The 15,975-nt window shown below is 42.3% G+C and overlaps 1 protein-coding gene across 2 annotated transcripts in view; it reads right to left on the bottom strand.

Annotated features, from left to right (window-relative positions):
- rnf19b (ring finger protein 19B) overlaps positions 1-15,975 on the bottom strand; it is a 39,277-nt gene that overhangs the window by 8,339 nt on the left and 14,963 nt on the right. For both annotated transcript variants that reach the window (XM_030120423.1, XM_030120422.1), the window contains exons 2-3: positions 12,429-13,718; positions 1,871-2,070 (exon numbers count right to left, since the gene is read on the bottom strand). In XM_030120423.1, coding sequence (XP_029976283.1) covers positions 1,871-2,070; positions 12,429-13,093 — 865 coding nt within the window. In that variant the 5' untranslated portion in view covers positions 13,094-13,718. The remainder of the gene's footprint in view (positions 1-1,870; positions 2,071-12,428; positions 13,719-15,975) is intronic.

The following is a 15,975-nucleotide window of genomic DNA, read 5'->3' as shown; positions in this document are numbered from 1 at the left end:
TATTTGTTTTTAAAACCCAAACTGATTTTTTTAAAAAAGGAATCAAATGATTTGAGAAAAACTATAATGTCAAAAATGTGTCTTTGAATGCCATTGGATCTGAATAATAAACATGTACTCTAAGCACACAAATAATTCTTTTTTTGTTTTCAATTTTAAAGTTACTGAAGATTTGAATATAATGAGAAACCTTGAAAGAAACTCAATTTTTCAATGCACCAGTCAGGTTGAAGCACAAGAGCAGCAGCATCTTGTCATCTGTGTACAACTATTAGTTTAAAAGAAATAGGATGGAATACAGAAGTCACCAGATACTATCACTCTCCCACTGAAGGCTTCAAGTAAACATAAATCAAACATCCAATTTATTGTTGCTCCATGTTTAAGTTTATAATCAATATGATTTGACTTAAACATGAAAAATAGCTCCAAGATGATCCTATTTCAAAGTTTTTTCCCCCGCTGAGATCAAAGTCCATTAGAGTAATGGATTGGACAATAACAGCACTTTGTCCTCTAAACCATTTAACAGAGAAACAATCCAGAAAAAGGACAAAACTAAAGAAAAAAAAAAAGCCCAGTTCACTGTGTATTCTCCTCACTGGGAAGACTCGCTGCTCTTTAAAGGGCATTTTGGCATTTTAACTTGAAGTTACTCTGACAGATGTGGTTGCAGTGTGTGTGTGTGTGTGTGTGTGTGTGTGTGTGTGTGTGTGGGAGTAGCTGGTTTTATTTGCGCACTCTGTATTCTGCTGACACAACTGGACTCCCTCCCTCTGGCCTCTGTCTCGACTTCACTCTCCTCCTTTTTTCCATTCCTCCTTTTATCTGCGAATCTCTTCTTCTCTCCCATGACGACTTCTGTCTGTGTGTCTGTCTGCGCTGAGTGAGTGTATGAAACAGCAGGTACAGGCAAGAGACACACAGCCCGGGACTTTTTCATGAGTCACTCTCAGACTCCTGGACAGCTGTCGGCTCCTCTCCTTCTTGGCACTCGGAGGCAGACTGGGAGTGATTTAAGGAGGGACGGAGGAGGAAGAGAGGCAGCTGGAGAGATTCATTTAATGGTGTTTTAATCAAAGTAGGATTAAAGAGGTGGACGCAGAGTGGGAGGTTTGAGGAGAGTTTTGTGTTTCTATCAGATCCTGAGGGAACATTTGGGCGCAGCTCCTCAGGCCCAGGTCAAAATTTGTCTGAGAGATTTTCCCTATTGGAGCTGCACGCAAAACGATTTAGCGGTTTTAAGTTTGTATTTGAGTGAATCCAGAGTGAGAATATCCTGGCTCGTGTTGTGGCTTGAGGAGTAGAGTTTATATGGTGTGTGTGTGTTTCCCTCAGATCAAAAACACAAGGTCGGTGGTTGATTAAATGGCGCATTATCTACCTTTCCGTTCATGTGCGCCTGTATGTATGACTGTTGCTTTAATCCACTTCAGACAGCTGCAGTTTGAACAAACCGAATGTCATAAATGGGTGATTCAACTGACGTTATATTGACACTCGAGAGGTTAAACCGCTGCTATCAGCTGAATTTACTTTGACTGGAAAATCTTAAATCAGAACCTGATGAAGCAACTTGATGAATTTTCCATTTTGCCAGTCTGACCTGACTTCGTCTGGACTGAAATGTTCTGACGACATTTTGAAATGAAGAAAGACAGGATGCAACCTGCTGCAGCCAAGAAACTATTGAGGGGACGAACTGCGATGTGAACAGTGTCTGATGCTCTGACAGTCTGACGACGGAGAGGCCGAGGATTTCACAGGAGTGGAAAGCATTTTCAGGTTTAAAGAAGACACACAATTTGGGTGCAGTCTCTCTGGAAGGGCTGGTATTTTTTTTTCCGGTGTGTGTTTTGCAGGTTCTCACCGGGGCCCTGCTCCTGTGTGTAGCTGGGAGAGTGGTTGCTGTGGGTGTGTAGCGACTGCGCTCTCTGCTGCCGGGCCGAGTCGCAGGTCTGGTTGGGATGCCAGGCCTGTTTACAGTGGTAGCAAAACTCTGCGCCGCAGCCTTCTCTGCGACAAACCAGCCTGGGACAGCTGGCACAGCCCGAGGCGATCACGGCAAACCTGAGAGAGACGGAAGGAAGAAGAGAAAGAGGGAGTGAAATGACTGAAAACATGACTGACGGTGAAATTCCAATGGAAGATCCCACCAAGATGAAACACTAAACATATTAAACTTTTAAACAACCAGCCCAGGCACAGTTCTTCAACACAGCCATGACATTTCAGAGCGTTTTCAACCAAAACGAAAACTCCAAGGCAAAAATTTACCCGAAAACGCGCTGTTCCTTGTGCTGTTCAGCCACTGTAACATTCAAATGTATTTGACCTTTGTTTACTCATTTCATTTACATCATCAGTTTGTTAGTTCTTTGTTTCTTTCTGCATGCCAAATATCTTTTCTTTGGTTTGGCTTGTTTTTATCCGTACTTTATTTCCTTTTCTAGTGATAATAAAAGACATAATAACATAACACACAAAAAATGAGAAAAATGGGATACATTGTTATTGCATCGCTGCTACTCAAGCTTCAATGACTTGACTTCACTTTTGTTTCAAGCCCCACAGCGGCGTTGTGTACACAGTGTACTCTGGCTTCCTGTCACAGCATTTCCTTGCAACTCTATGATTTAACACTGCGATATCCAGACTGAAGCGATTAGCAATACATTACATAACTGAGATGCAACTTCAGATAAGCTGCACACGGCGACTTTAAGCACAGCTCAAACTCTCCAGTGTGGCCGCTAATGGGTTGAGAGCCCTCCGAAGGAAGACTTAATCAATGGAGTTCCGAACAGCACAGAAAGAGGAGTGGAAAGACGGGCTGAGGTCAATCAATATGGATTAAATATAATATGGATTTCAGAGAGCAGGACAGTGAGAATGAAGGCAGAGGGTAAAGACTGTGTAAAAATGCAGATTATCTCTGTTTAACTGTGTTTGAATGGGGACCGACAAATACAACTATCCAGACTAACCCACTGAAAAAGGATAATTATGATACAAACTATAGGTGAATAAGTATGCATCGTCAATTAATGTGGGAAACAGGAGCTGAGCAAAAGAAAGGCTACACCCAGGGCAGTTTTCCAGCCCTTCAAAGGGCAAACACACAGAATTTTAATTACGGATTTAACTCAACTTGATGTATGTAGCCTGTGTGAGGAAACACCAGGTGCCCAGAGAAAACGCATGTACGGGGAGAACATGCAAACCACAGATAGAAACGCAAGGGCACAGTTCCAACAGTGTACTTGATGCAACCCTGTGTTTCCTATACTTTAACTAAATGCACCCAATGCCTGCCTCTTCACAAACTTTATAAAGTGTACTAGTGTAGTTCTTCTCCTTCAAAAAAAAATACAAACCACCCAACAACCCTTCTCTGTTCCGAGAAATGACGCTCAGCTAGAACACGGTGGAAGAAACTATGTTAAACTTAGAAAGAATGATGGCATACTGCAGAATGATAAGGGAAAAAAAGCAGGAAATTGAAGAAAGGGTGAGAGACGCAGATATGAAAGGGTGTCAATCACCGAAGAAATCACAAAGGACTCCTGTCATGACGGACTGTCACCAAGCTAAGTGGGAGAAAACATGTCGGAGGAGTGAAAACAAAAGCAGAGCGGGATTTTAATGTTTTCTCCTCCTCAGCAGTGACAAATAACAAAGCCGCTGCCACTTCGCCGCACGCTAGTTTGTGCTTTTAAGTGGTTCTATTAAAAGGAAGAGGAGCATGGAAGAAGCGATAACGCGACAAACTTGTAATTGTTTTGGCACGCCTCCAGCGCAGCAGCCCCAACATGTCCGTCATCGCCACCTCTTAAGCGGCTGCGACGGGCCTGTTCTCACCACACGGTGAATTAGCAGATATCAGGGGAGACAGGAGTGTGTTTTCTCCGGGCAAGACGAGACAAGATGCGGCATTCCTGCAGAGACTCCTCAGTCTCCGTCAGTGAGGATCTGGCCTCAAAACAAACATCTGCATAAATCATCCACGGCCCTACTGGAATTTAAAAGAAGAAGAAAAAAAAACCCCCGATGTTTTCAATGAGGCTGGAAGGTCAGCGAACACACTGGATGCTTAAATAACTTGAGCATAAACTTTGGGTAAGTGAGGCAAACAAAAAAGCAGAGATGCCGGTTTAGCATTTTTTTTTTCCTGCAACATCAGCAGTTTGGTTCAAACTCCTAAACAGAAACAGAGCAGCAGCATCAAATGACTAATGAACAAGCTCTCCACAAGAAAGCCACTTTGTTAAGCATTTCTCTTTCTATAAACATACTCAGTCTAACCGCTGTGTGAAAACCGGGTTTGTCATCTGCGGCAGCTTTTCAGTGCATTGCATTTTAGGATTTTTGGGGCCAGATCTTTCATTTTTTTTACAGAGTTTTGTGTTTTGCTCATCTGGGACTTGACTGTAAAATGAGAAAATAAAGAAAATTGAACTAAAGAATCAAAACATAACAAAAAAAAAAAGGTGCTTTATCCAAGCTGGAGTCATGCCAATTTAGAGATAACCCACACATGTATAGGAAGAACATGCAAACATGACGTCCCAGGTACAAAATCAGACCATGCAGTCATTAAACTGATAAAAGAATAAAGACATGGACCAAAATGAATTCCTCAGTGACAAAGAAAAGGCAAATGAGTCCAGAACCAAGAGTTCAGTCCCTGTGCTGTGAGTGTGAAGATGCTAAAATGAGCTAATTAACTCTGAACACAAAGTACAGCTGAGCCTAATGAAACATTATTTGATTTTCAGGTGTTTGATTACAAGCTGGATAAGTGGACCAGGTGAAACTGTGGACTGATAAAGGAACTTAATTAATTCATAGAGAGTGACGGCTGGTAACCCTGAACTGAATTTTAACGGCAGTCCATCCAATTCAACACAGTTCACAGCTGTAAAATGATCCCAGCTTCCATGGAAGCTTGTGATGAATGTCCACATTTGAGGAAGCAGATACATTTATGAAGCTTTCACATAATAATGTGATAATATTATTAATTGATACTATTTTCAAAAGTTTTGAGAATAATTAAATGATCTTGATGGTCAAAATGGTCAAAACTGGAATATCAAGATGATCTAATTTCTAAGTAGCATATTTTTCTTAAAAATTTTGATTAAAAAAAAAAAGAGTGGAAAACTTTTAAGTATTTCAATAGTTGCTTTAAAAACAGAACGTCGTGTAACAGAGGCCAGCTTGACCATAATTGCAGCAGTTGCAGACTATAAATAAAGCTTTTCACAACAAGCTCAAGATTTACGCACTCCGCTGCTGACGGATCATATTATATCAACAGCAGGACGCCGGGCTCTTAACCAAAGCTCACTAAGTGGTCTGAGGCAAAGCAGGAGGTGGTTCAGAGTCGGATTGTCGGTGCTCTGTGGGGCGGGTGCTCATCCATCCATCCACCCACACTTTCAAAACAACTGCTGCACCCTCTTTGTGTGTATTGTAATGAGGCGCATAAAATGAATATTTTGTGTAAACCTCATGAAGGAAAAGACATTCAAAGATGCCCTCTTAACACACAAATCTGTACTGAATACTGGAACATTTCATCCGACGGTTGCCGATATATTTTCATCTGATCCAAACAGAAAGGACAAATCAGGATATTCTCCTCTGTAAAATGGTCCGGACACAAAACAGCTCTTCTTGTGGCTGCGGTACAAAGCACAGGCTGCCACAGCAGCTTCTTGACGGGAAAGCGTCTCATGTCAGCATTGTTTAGCGATTGGCGCATTATCATGCTGCACAGAGAGCGATTCAGACTGACGTTTCCAGGACAAGAGAAGGAAGAAACAGTCAGACAATAAAAAAATGAGGGTAGGTCAAACAAAGAGGGTAAAAGAGGGTAGGTAAGACTATGAGCTTAGAGGTTAATAAAGTAAGGAGGGAAAGGCAGAGAAGCTTTATCAGTTCAACTTTTACCGGTTAGCAGTTTTTAAATGGAGGTTAGTACAGTTTAAAAGCTTCACAGAAGATCAACAAGTTTCCAACAGACAAAACAAACTAGGAATTGAAAGAGTGAAAGACAATGAAGTGATTACTGAAATCGAGAACAATGAAACTAGATTACAAATCTATCCAACTCTGACAAAGCTTCTTCATTTTAGCGTTTCGGATCGCTGGAGCCAATCGAGGCTGACACAGAGCGAAATTAGGAAACACCCTAAACCGATCGCTCATCCATCACAGGGCAAACACACTGAGACCGACATTCACATTCACTTTTAATTTAGAGTCACCTTTTACCATCGAGCGCATGTCTCTGAACTGTGACAGGGAACAACAGTGCCTGAAGGGGAAACCCAGATAACACAGAAAGACCTCAACCCTCCATTCAAACTGGGGATTTTCTCAATGTGAGGTTGGAATGCCACCCACTACTTCGATATAAAACACATATGACAGCACAAATAAACAACACAAGGAGTTAATATAACAAAAGAAATAATGAGAAAAAAAAACAAAACAAAAGCAGGGCAGAATACAATATGAAATATTAATTCATAAAAGTTATGAGCAATAGGACTGAAAGGTAAACATTCTACAAAAACGAAAAGAAAAAAAAAGATAAATATGGCTGCTGGCACGCTGTGTGTTGAGGGAAAATGTGCACAGACTGTCCTGTCACTGCGCCTCTCCACCAAACAGCCACCTGGGAGTCCTGCTGAGTCCGTGAACGCAACGCCACGCACGACACACAGAGATGCTCACTGACGGCGGACTGCATTCAGCAGCCAGGTGAGCCACAGCATCACAGCATCGGTGTGACTCACTCAGAAACATGAAAAACACCGGCGTGCATCGGCTGCAAAACACAAAACCACGACGCGCACACAAAGTCCAGCCAGCACGTATTGATCTGCTTAATTAAGTCTCAACTCCTGTTACCCCTGGCAACACCACCTCTTATGCTGCAACGATAGTCGCCATAGCAACTGACAGCCAGAGGAGACGGCAGAGGACCCGTCTTTGTTCTCACTGGATACTCCGGTCTGGCAAGCACACAGGTCTGGACCTTATTTGGCAGATGTAGACGGCAGGTCAGAGGTGAACCGCTGAGCTCTGATGGTTCAGAGACCTCGGACAGTTTTAGCGGGTCTAGATTTTCACTGAAAATACCGGAAACAAAAAAACAAAGGATCAAAGTGTCAGAAGTATCTACTATATGAGGAGTCACTGTTATCTAAAGAGGTGACAGACAAACCTCTAGGACTCATAATATTGTGTCACTGCGGCCTTTATCTGATTATAAAAGGGTTTAATGTCAATGTAATGTAAGGTTTCATTTTTCTTTTATCACAGAATAAACAACAGGGTTTATGGTGCTGTTTGTCATTCGGCATGCTGAGCAACTCTTGGCAAAGATAGAAAGAAAGAAGATCCCTCACTCTGTGGAAATACACAACAAGAGTCAACTGGTGACTTTTTTTCATTGTGAAAAATTGTGTAGAGCGTTTAACATCCACCTTTAGACTTTACACGGCTGCCAAACAGCTGATAAACAACGCGTAATGAGCAGGGCGAGCCAAATTATAGTCGGTATGGTTCAGGCTCTCATCATGGGTAGCACATTTTATCCCTCCATGCACTTTCAAATGATCATATTAACTGATTAGGGCACACAGACAGTCACAGACTGAAATACCTGCTCACAAGTTGGACCCTTCAACGTATGTAAAGCAAGCTAATTGATCCTCTAATTTCTGGATTGGAAGATGACCCCCCCTACCAGGTGAAACACAACCCCTGGTAGTGCGTCATGTTTCCATGACCACTCAGCTTGACAGCATGGGGAAGGTCTTATTTACATGGCTTTTAACTTGGAAAAAAAGAAATAAGAATTAGGAAAAGTAAACAAAGGATGCGATCTGAAATTAATCGTTCCTGAATTAAATTTAGAGCCGATTGAGGTCTCATTGCAGATCTTAGGATAATTCTAGGACTTTGGCAGTATTTATGCTGCATCTAAACCTGAATTATCATCTAAAGATAAACAATCTCATTACCTACAATGTGGGACATTTTCCAGACGTCTGTGATACAAGTCATATAATTCTTGAGATTTTGAATTGGTTTGTGTCTGTCTTGTCTTCCACGGTTATTTCATTGTGTTGTAAAATCCAGGTCATGTCTCGTCTGAATCTCATCCGTCGACCCTCAGCGCGGCCTTATGTTCAGTGTTTGTGGCTGGAGTGTCACTGGAACGCCTCTTTTTCAGGGAACTTGTCACTGTGCACTCAGTGAATCTCCCTCACCGTGACCGCTTCCTCCTGTGTCTTGTCAACCTCCTCACAACCTTCTGTGTATTTAGGTCTTCTGCTCCGTTATGTGAGTTGCAAGGTCATCTCACTTAAGTCTATTTGTGGCTTTCTTTCATTTTTTTTTTTTTTTTTTTTTTTTACCTTTACTCGAGGACTGTCATCTGCCCAGCTGCACATTGACTTTGGAAGATGAACTTTGAAGTGTCACTTTTTTATAAGGAGGAAGTGGGAGTGGTTAGGGCTTTTCCCAGCGTGGCTTTTTATTCATGTTTCTATTTTCTGAGAAGAAATCATAACAAAAGAGGAAGGAGAGCAGAATAAAAACTATTTTTATTCTATTAAGACTCTATTTCCTGTTCTGTTTTTTTTTTACACAAATACCCCTCCAGGATGACTTCAACAAACTGTCTCTGAAGTTGTGTGTATCAAACGTGCACATTTAAGGATGTGGTTGATAAAACTCAGAACTTTCACAGAGCTGAGGGGAAATACAGAGATATGGATGATCATTTCTTTTTGAGGTTTTTCACGATGTCTGACTCTTTCACTTTATATGCCTTCAACTGACCCACTTTATATGTAAAATTCGTCACTCCGGCTGTAATATATCAGAAATATAGTTGGACATTAGCACATGAACGCCATTACTCTTATGTAACGTTCCCAGAAGACGCAAACACAAAATGTCCATTCTCAGCTACATAGTCTCTATTTACAGCTGCATAGAAGAAATTCACACCCATTTCACAGTTTGAGAGGAAGGCTCCTGTCCAACAACCGGCAGGACAGAACTGCTCACATCTCCCAGGTGTGCTTATGTATGCTTGAGTGTGTATAAGTGATGCCGTTTTCCTCCCGTCTCCATCTATCCCCTCGTTGTTTGTGGAGAATAACAATTTGGACTTATTCAACTTGCCTGATTTAAACCAGGGTTGAGTCACTGCTGGCGTCAGACAGGAAACTGTTCCATTAAAACAAGTAGGTCAGCATTCAGGCTCACCTGTGATCCCGCTGCTGCACCAACGCAACGAAATTTTGGTTTTGACTCATTTAAATTGCTCTGATTTACGTCAGGGTTTAAACCGTCCATAAAGCCGGTCAACACCACCTTTCACTTTCACACTTTCTGTTCTGCAGAGGGCATATGTGGGAGAGACGTTCACACAGAAATCACATGAAATGTGTGAGACAGACAATCATAGCAGTCTGCATAAAGAGTGGAAAGCTACAGAGTTTACTGAGATCTATAAGAAAGAGTGCAAACTTTCAAATGAGGGGAAATGGTAAAATGTCACAAGTGATTGCTAGTCATGTGTTGCAGCTACAGAAGTGGGTAAAGGTGCATTTAACAACTTATTTTCTATTTATTTATTCAAAGGTCACACAGTCCAGTTCCATAGCTCTGAGGGAGATGAAAACCAAACATTTAAAAGACTTTCCATTGTGTTCCACTGCAAATTCCAACAACGTCTCCAAATTATCTCCGTGTATTTATGCTGAGAAACCCAAAAATCAGTATTAAGGTTCATTTATTTGTTCATGACTGGATACTTTCATGGTCTTTGTTTTTCCAGAAGAATATTTAACAGTTAATTTTGTTATTTCTTCAGAGTGGTGGCTTTGTAGCCATGATCAAGGATTTCTGAGTGGAATGCAGTCTAGGGCCTTTCTCTGTAGAGTTTGCATGTTCTTTCTTTGTCACACAACCCAAAGGCCTACTTGTTAAGTTACCTGGTTGTTCTAAATTAGGTGTAACTGTGAATATGGGCATGTGTTTTTGTGGTTTTCAGCCCCGCGATAGACCGATCCAGACTGTACCCTGCGCCACCTCCCTACCAGCTGGTCTCCATAAAGCAGGAATGAAAGATAGATGGACAAATCGATTAAGAACTGTAGTCATTTTCAGGCAACTAAAAATATATCTAAATTAAAAACTTTTTAACACAAAATATATGTGTTGTGAGAGCTGGAAGAGAAACAGGTGAAGCTCTCAGATTTTAAAGACCTCTGCTCTGAAATACGTAACATGCTTTCAGTAGGTTTCGCACAAGAAGCTGAAACAAAAAAAAAAAAGAAAAAGAAAAAAAAATGCACGAAGGTCTGTGTGGTTGGACTTTTGCAGAAACCACACAGATGCAATGGCTTTCCCCCGTGACAGTACCTGTATGACTGTACAAACCCAGAGCAAAGGAATATCACTGAATACCTATCTGCCTCCTTCCCGTCCCACACACACACACACACACACACACACACAAACACACAAACAGTAAAACAGTCCTGCTTTCTATCGTGAAACAAACGCCTCTCATTTGTTCCAGAAACCTTTCTCCAAACTCATTTGGCTCTGCCTCCTCAGACCACAGCGGCAGCTCGTAGTCATCTAACCCAGTTTCAGCCTCTCAGACTTCCTCACTCTGGAACACATCAGGTTCCTGTTCTCTTCACACAGACAAGCAAAAACAGTTGTAAATTCTGTCGCTCTAAGGCAACGACACTCATCTGACATCCAGAAAATCACCAGTGAAAGAGCCAGGAAATCACAGAACAATCGAGAGACGTCAGAGGGAACATTTGAGAGGAAGAGAAAGAAAGAACGATGAGCCTGAAGACGATCATACGACATCCAAGCTGGCGTGATGAGGGCTATTAGAGAGCGATGTGTTTTAGCAGTCACAGCCAGATGTTGCTCTGAATACACATCATTTATCTTTCTTGGCTTTGAGAAAACTGACAATAGATCATTACCTCCAACATCTGCCACAGATAAATGAAATGCCTCCTGCGTTTTTGTTTCCCGCATTTAAAGTCTCACTGGTGATGGATCGGCTTCTGTTTCTTTCACCAACTTATTCTTGCTGTTATTAACAGCACAAGTTTAATTCCCTTCGGGTCAGTGAAGTTTACAGAAAGCCAAATGAATGAGGAATGATGGCTCCGAGGTGATTCTGAAAAAGGTTTGGCTAACCTCTGAAGGTTATTTACAACATATTTCCCCATTTTCAACTTTTCCACACAGTTTTTTCTAACCAGAAAACACACTTATTTACTGACACACAATATAAAACTTTTATTTTTTAGCTTTATTCTTAATTACTGAGTCATTTTTCTATGATTGTGAAATTAAAATGTTTCAGCTTGAAGATGTTAATTATGTTGAAGTTTTCCAAGACATGACCAAACAAATTGACATTTTCCTAAAAATGTATTCTGGTATATAGATATTCCTAAATGGCAAATCAACAAAAAAGGCTTGTTATATTTTCTCCCCTGAAACACTTCCCTATAAGGTCCTAAATATAAATGTATCTTGAATTACATTAGATTTAATAAGGATGTAAAATGTGATTTTCAGTTGAATTAATATTCTCCCCAAAAATAATTTGCTCCAAGTCTGATCCACTTCTATGCTATCATGACAATGAAAGCATGATTTCTAAAATATGCTTAAGTATAAAAGAAAAAATACTGTTTTAAATGCATTGACACATAATGTCTTTTTTTAAAGACTCTGTGAACTTTATGGGGGAGTGGTGGTCATATGCACATAGAAGTGCTCACAATTTATTAATGTAAGTGACTATGTATTTTAATGTATTGTAATGTGTAATGTTTGTCAGGGTGATAACGACTGCTTAACCGTTAGCATTAAAACAGACAATCTTTTAACATATATCATCAATTTGAGTAAAAATCTAAATAATTGTCAGAATTAAAAAGCCGGTTTGAAAATGAAAGCCTGACATACATCCAGTGAGCATCCCAACACTGGCGATTTTCATTTCAGTGGATTAAATATATGTTTTGCTGGCATCAAGCCAGACAGCCATTTGAACAGCCTTTCATGATGCACAATAAATCTGCATCTTTCTCAAACAAGGAACGGCTGCATGTTTGAGGAAGGACACAGCAGAGTCAACCCATTTGATTATATCATAGGAACACAAAGAGAGTTACAGTCAAAGGCGGGACAGGGCGAGACGAGCATCAGACCGGCAGCTTAGATAATGTCTCCACCAAGTCCATGTCTGAGCATCAGTGCTATAATGAAAATGATGACTTTTCCTTTAACCCATTAAGTATAATAAAAATTACATAAATAGAGGGGGTAGATGTGAGACCGTTTCTTACCCGCAGTCGGGTGCTGGGCACCATCGGCAGTCCGGGTCGGAGGCCAGACACCTCCGGAGCAGGAACTCCTCATACTTCTCCAGCAGGGCCGCGTCGTCCAAGATGTCGGCCACCTGCCGCGGGGCCAGCCGCTCGGCACACTCCGGGCAGCTGAGCTGGACCCGGCTCTCTGTGATCTCGATGCGGAGGTACTGGCGCAGGCAGCAGAGGCAGGAGCGGTGGCTGCAGCCCAGCAGCTCGGGGAGCTGCTCGGCAGGCTGGCGCACCAGGCACAGGGGGCACTCGAGGAGACTGGCCTCCCCGCAGGAGGCGGCTCCACCCAGGGAAGGCTGGCTGGCGGAGAGTGGCTTTGACGGCGTGCTGGACGCTGCGTCCTGGGGGGTCGTGGCCGCCGTGGTGGTGGCGGTGGTGGGCGTAGCGGTGGCTGCAGCGGGGGCTGAACTCAAGGCAGAGGGGAGCAGCTGCGTCTGGTGGTGTTGGTGATGATGGGATAAAGGGGCGGGCGCCGCTCCTTTGGCGCTCCTGCTGCCCCGTGAGCCCCGCTTGCTGTGGAAGAGGCTGTGGAAGGAGATGCGACCCTGGCGTTTGCCAGGCGCACGGCACTTAGGGTTGGGAACGCCGCTCACCGAGGAGTGAGGCGACTCTGAGTCCTTTTCTGATCCCATTTTCCCACAAGGGACGCGGAGTTAATTACAGTCCCCTGACACACGGTAAAGTATCTCCACCACCAAAACAAACACACACTGTGGGATTCACAAGGGAGGATCTGTCCACACGTGAAAACCAAAGAGGAATGCAGATGCCTTTCAGACGCCTTGCTTGAGAAACTTCAGTAACAGTCACCTCTTCTTTTGATCAGTAACAAAATGCTGTCAGCAAAAGACTGAGTGAGATAAGAAATGTTCCAAAACAGAAAATGAAAGAGTCTGAGATTTCAAAGTGGAAGAAAAGAAAATCCCCTTCAACGCCGTAGTTTCTCTCAAATGTGACGTCCAAAAGGTTCACAGAGAAGAAAAAGTACCAACCCTTTCATTTCTCAGGCAGATGTCGAGGTCAAACATTCCTGTCAGAGTGGCTGTTGAAGAAAAAAATAATGTCTGTTCCAATGAATCACACTCTGACAAAAACAGAGAGGAGAAAAAATAAAAGGCAACAGATGAATCCGCAGAGTGGGAGTGCTGTAATAATTCCTCCGTGGTGGCTTAATTCTCCTCAGCTGGATTCAGAGCCTCTCCTCGGCTCGCCTTCCTCTCGCTCCTTTTCAACGCCGGCCTCTGAACAGGCTTTTTTCTGTCAGGAAGAAGAGAGCAGGAAGTTAACACAAAGAGCATGCTCAGTATGACAAACACTGCTCTTCCTCCCTCCCTCCCTCTCTGGCTCTCTCTCTCTCTCTCTCTCTCTCTCTCTCGCTCTCTCTCTCTCCCCCCGTCTCTCTCGGTCTCTGCTTTACTCTTCCTGGGTTTTGGTTTGATCATTAATTGTGAACTGATAACCTCACCGCCCTGATTACATTTAAATACACACATACTCATTCGTCAGTCAGGGAAACGCTCATGCCTTAGGTGTTGAGTAACTCTTGATAAAGGTGAAACCAGACGACTGTTGTCCGGAGGAGACGCGTTCAGTCACTCATCAAACACATGATATCATCAACCTGTCTGATCAGTTGTGTTTTCACAAAAGCGGCGGTTGTGTATCTTCCTCCTTCTCTGTCTCTCTCTCTCTCTCTTTCTCTCTCCTTCATGCTGCGCACCGTAAGCTCTTCCTCTACTTCACACTGCGCTGCTAGTGCCGTTGCCATGGAGACGCTCACTACCAGCGAGGCAAACAGCGACCCTCTCTGTGACTCCGACACTTATCTATACGCAAAAATATAACCTGAGACGCACATACATAACCTGAGACAAACAGGCACATACATGCGCGCGCGCACACACACACACACACACACACACACACACACACACACACACACACACACACACACACACACAAGTCAGACTGAACTAGTGGATGGATACACATGTAAGAGCAACTGACACAACAAAGAGCCACACCAGCACCTCAACAGAAAATAACACCGAAAACACACACAAAAAAAACCCCACACACAATACACAATATACACACCCAGGCACTTTAAAACCCACAGGATAAAGGTGATAATTAGGCTGAGGCCCACACACTGAAGTTACAGAGACAGCTAAATACATATATGCACATATATAACACACTCAATGTGCACTAACACACCCAAACACATACAAGCCTTCGCCGCTCAACAACATATATGTTCAAACCTACAGTAAATCACATGAGAGCTAAATATATGTGCACACACGTCTCAATGAGCACACACAAGGGAAGAATGATAATTACATACACGCAAAACACACATACACACAGTAATTATGTCCTCAGTTCAATTACAGACTGTGTAAGCCATGTTAAGTAGTGTGTATAAGAAATGCTTACGGGCTCTCGTGTGTTATTAAGTTGCAGGATTTGTTGTGTTTGAAAGTGTGAATATCTCAGGAGTGGAAATTCTACTAAAAGACAACCTGCTTTCCAGCAGCTTATTCTGAACTCCACAAACTTTAGTCGAAATGAAAGACCGTTTGAGTGTCCAAAGTCCTGAAAAGTCACAAAAAAGAGCAAAGCAGCTTTGAAAATGTCTTGTGGCTTTATAGATAACAAAATCAATACTGGACTAAATTAAAAGTCCGAGGAAAGCCTGCAGATGTTTTCTGGTTTCTCTCTCTGACCAGCAAATGACTGCCTGTCCTCCCTGATTGACTTAACGTTCACAAATCTGATTATGACCACGAGTCCGAAGGCGGCACACACACACAGACGTGCAGGGTAATGCTGAGCCAGTAGACGTCAGATCATTCAGGAGATTTTGACCCGTGTGTGTCTCTGTGAGGAGTGTGAGCCAACGACTGAGCGGCAGACACGATCGCAGCCAAACATTTTGTTAAGTTCAGATTTGTACAGTCATGAAAGCACAACTGTACCCCGAAGCTGATTTTTTTTAAATATATAAATCTGTATTTAAAAGCTCATGTAAAAACAATAATATATATTACATTTCTTGACTTCCATGGTCACATTAATGGCAACTAACAGGCTTTACACTTGTCTTACTTAATCCTAATAGTCTCTGCTGTGATTGTGGCAACCAAGACTAGTCTACACTGAAGATGAATTTCATTGCTTCTACATTAAACTCTGTCATTGCTGTTAAAAAATGAAACACAGGTTATTTCAGGAGTTATGATCCTAAAAGTTGCATAGGGACTGAAAAGCTGTGCAGCAGCTATACACCATTAGTGACAGGATTTGGCATTCTTGGATTGTCTTAACCATAATTAATGTTATCCTGATAGTTTATGATATCGAGAAAATTGAAACAAAGAACTAGCATTACATGCTTATTCTAGTTGCTGCAGAGGTTTTGACATCAACTTCTTTGTAGCGTTAAAGACACTAATATTAACTCACAGATATTGAGAGTTACCTTGTAATAAGGGAAGAGACAGTCAAC

This window comes from Salarias fasciatus, chromosome 22 (assembly GCF_902148845.1).
Source record: "Salarias fasciatus chromosome 22, fSalaFa1.1, whole genome shotgun sequence".
Lineage (NCBI taxonomy): Eukaryota > Metazoa > Chordata > Actinopteri > Blenniiformes > Blenniidae > Salarias > Salarias fasciatus.
This window is presented reverse-complemented; position numbering and strand designations above follow the sequence as displayed.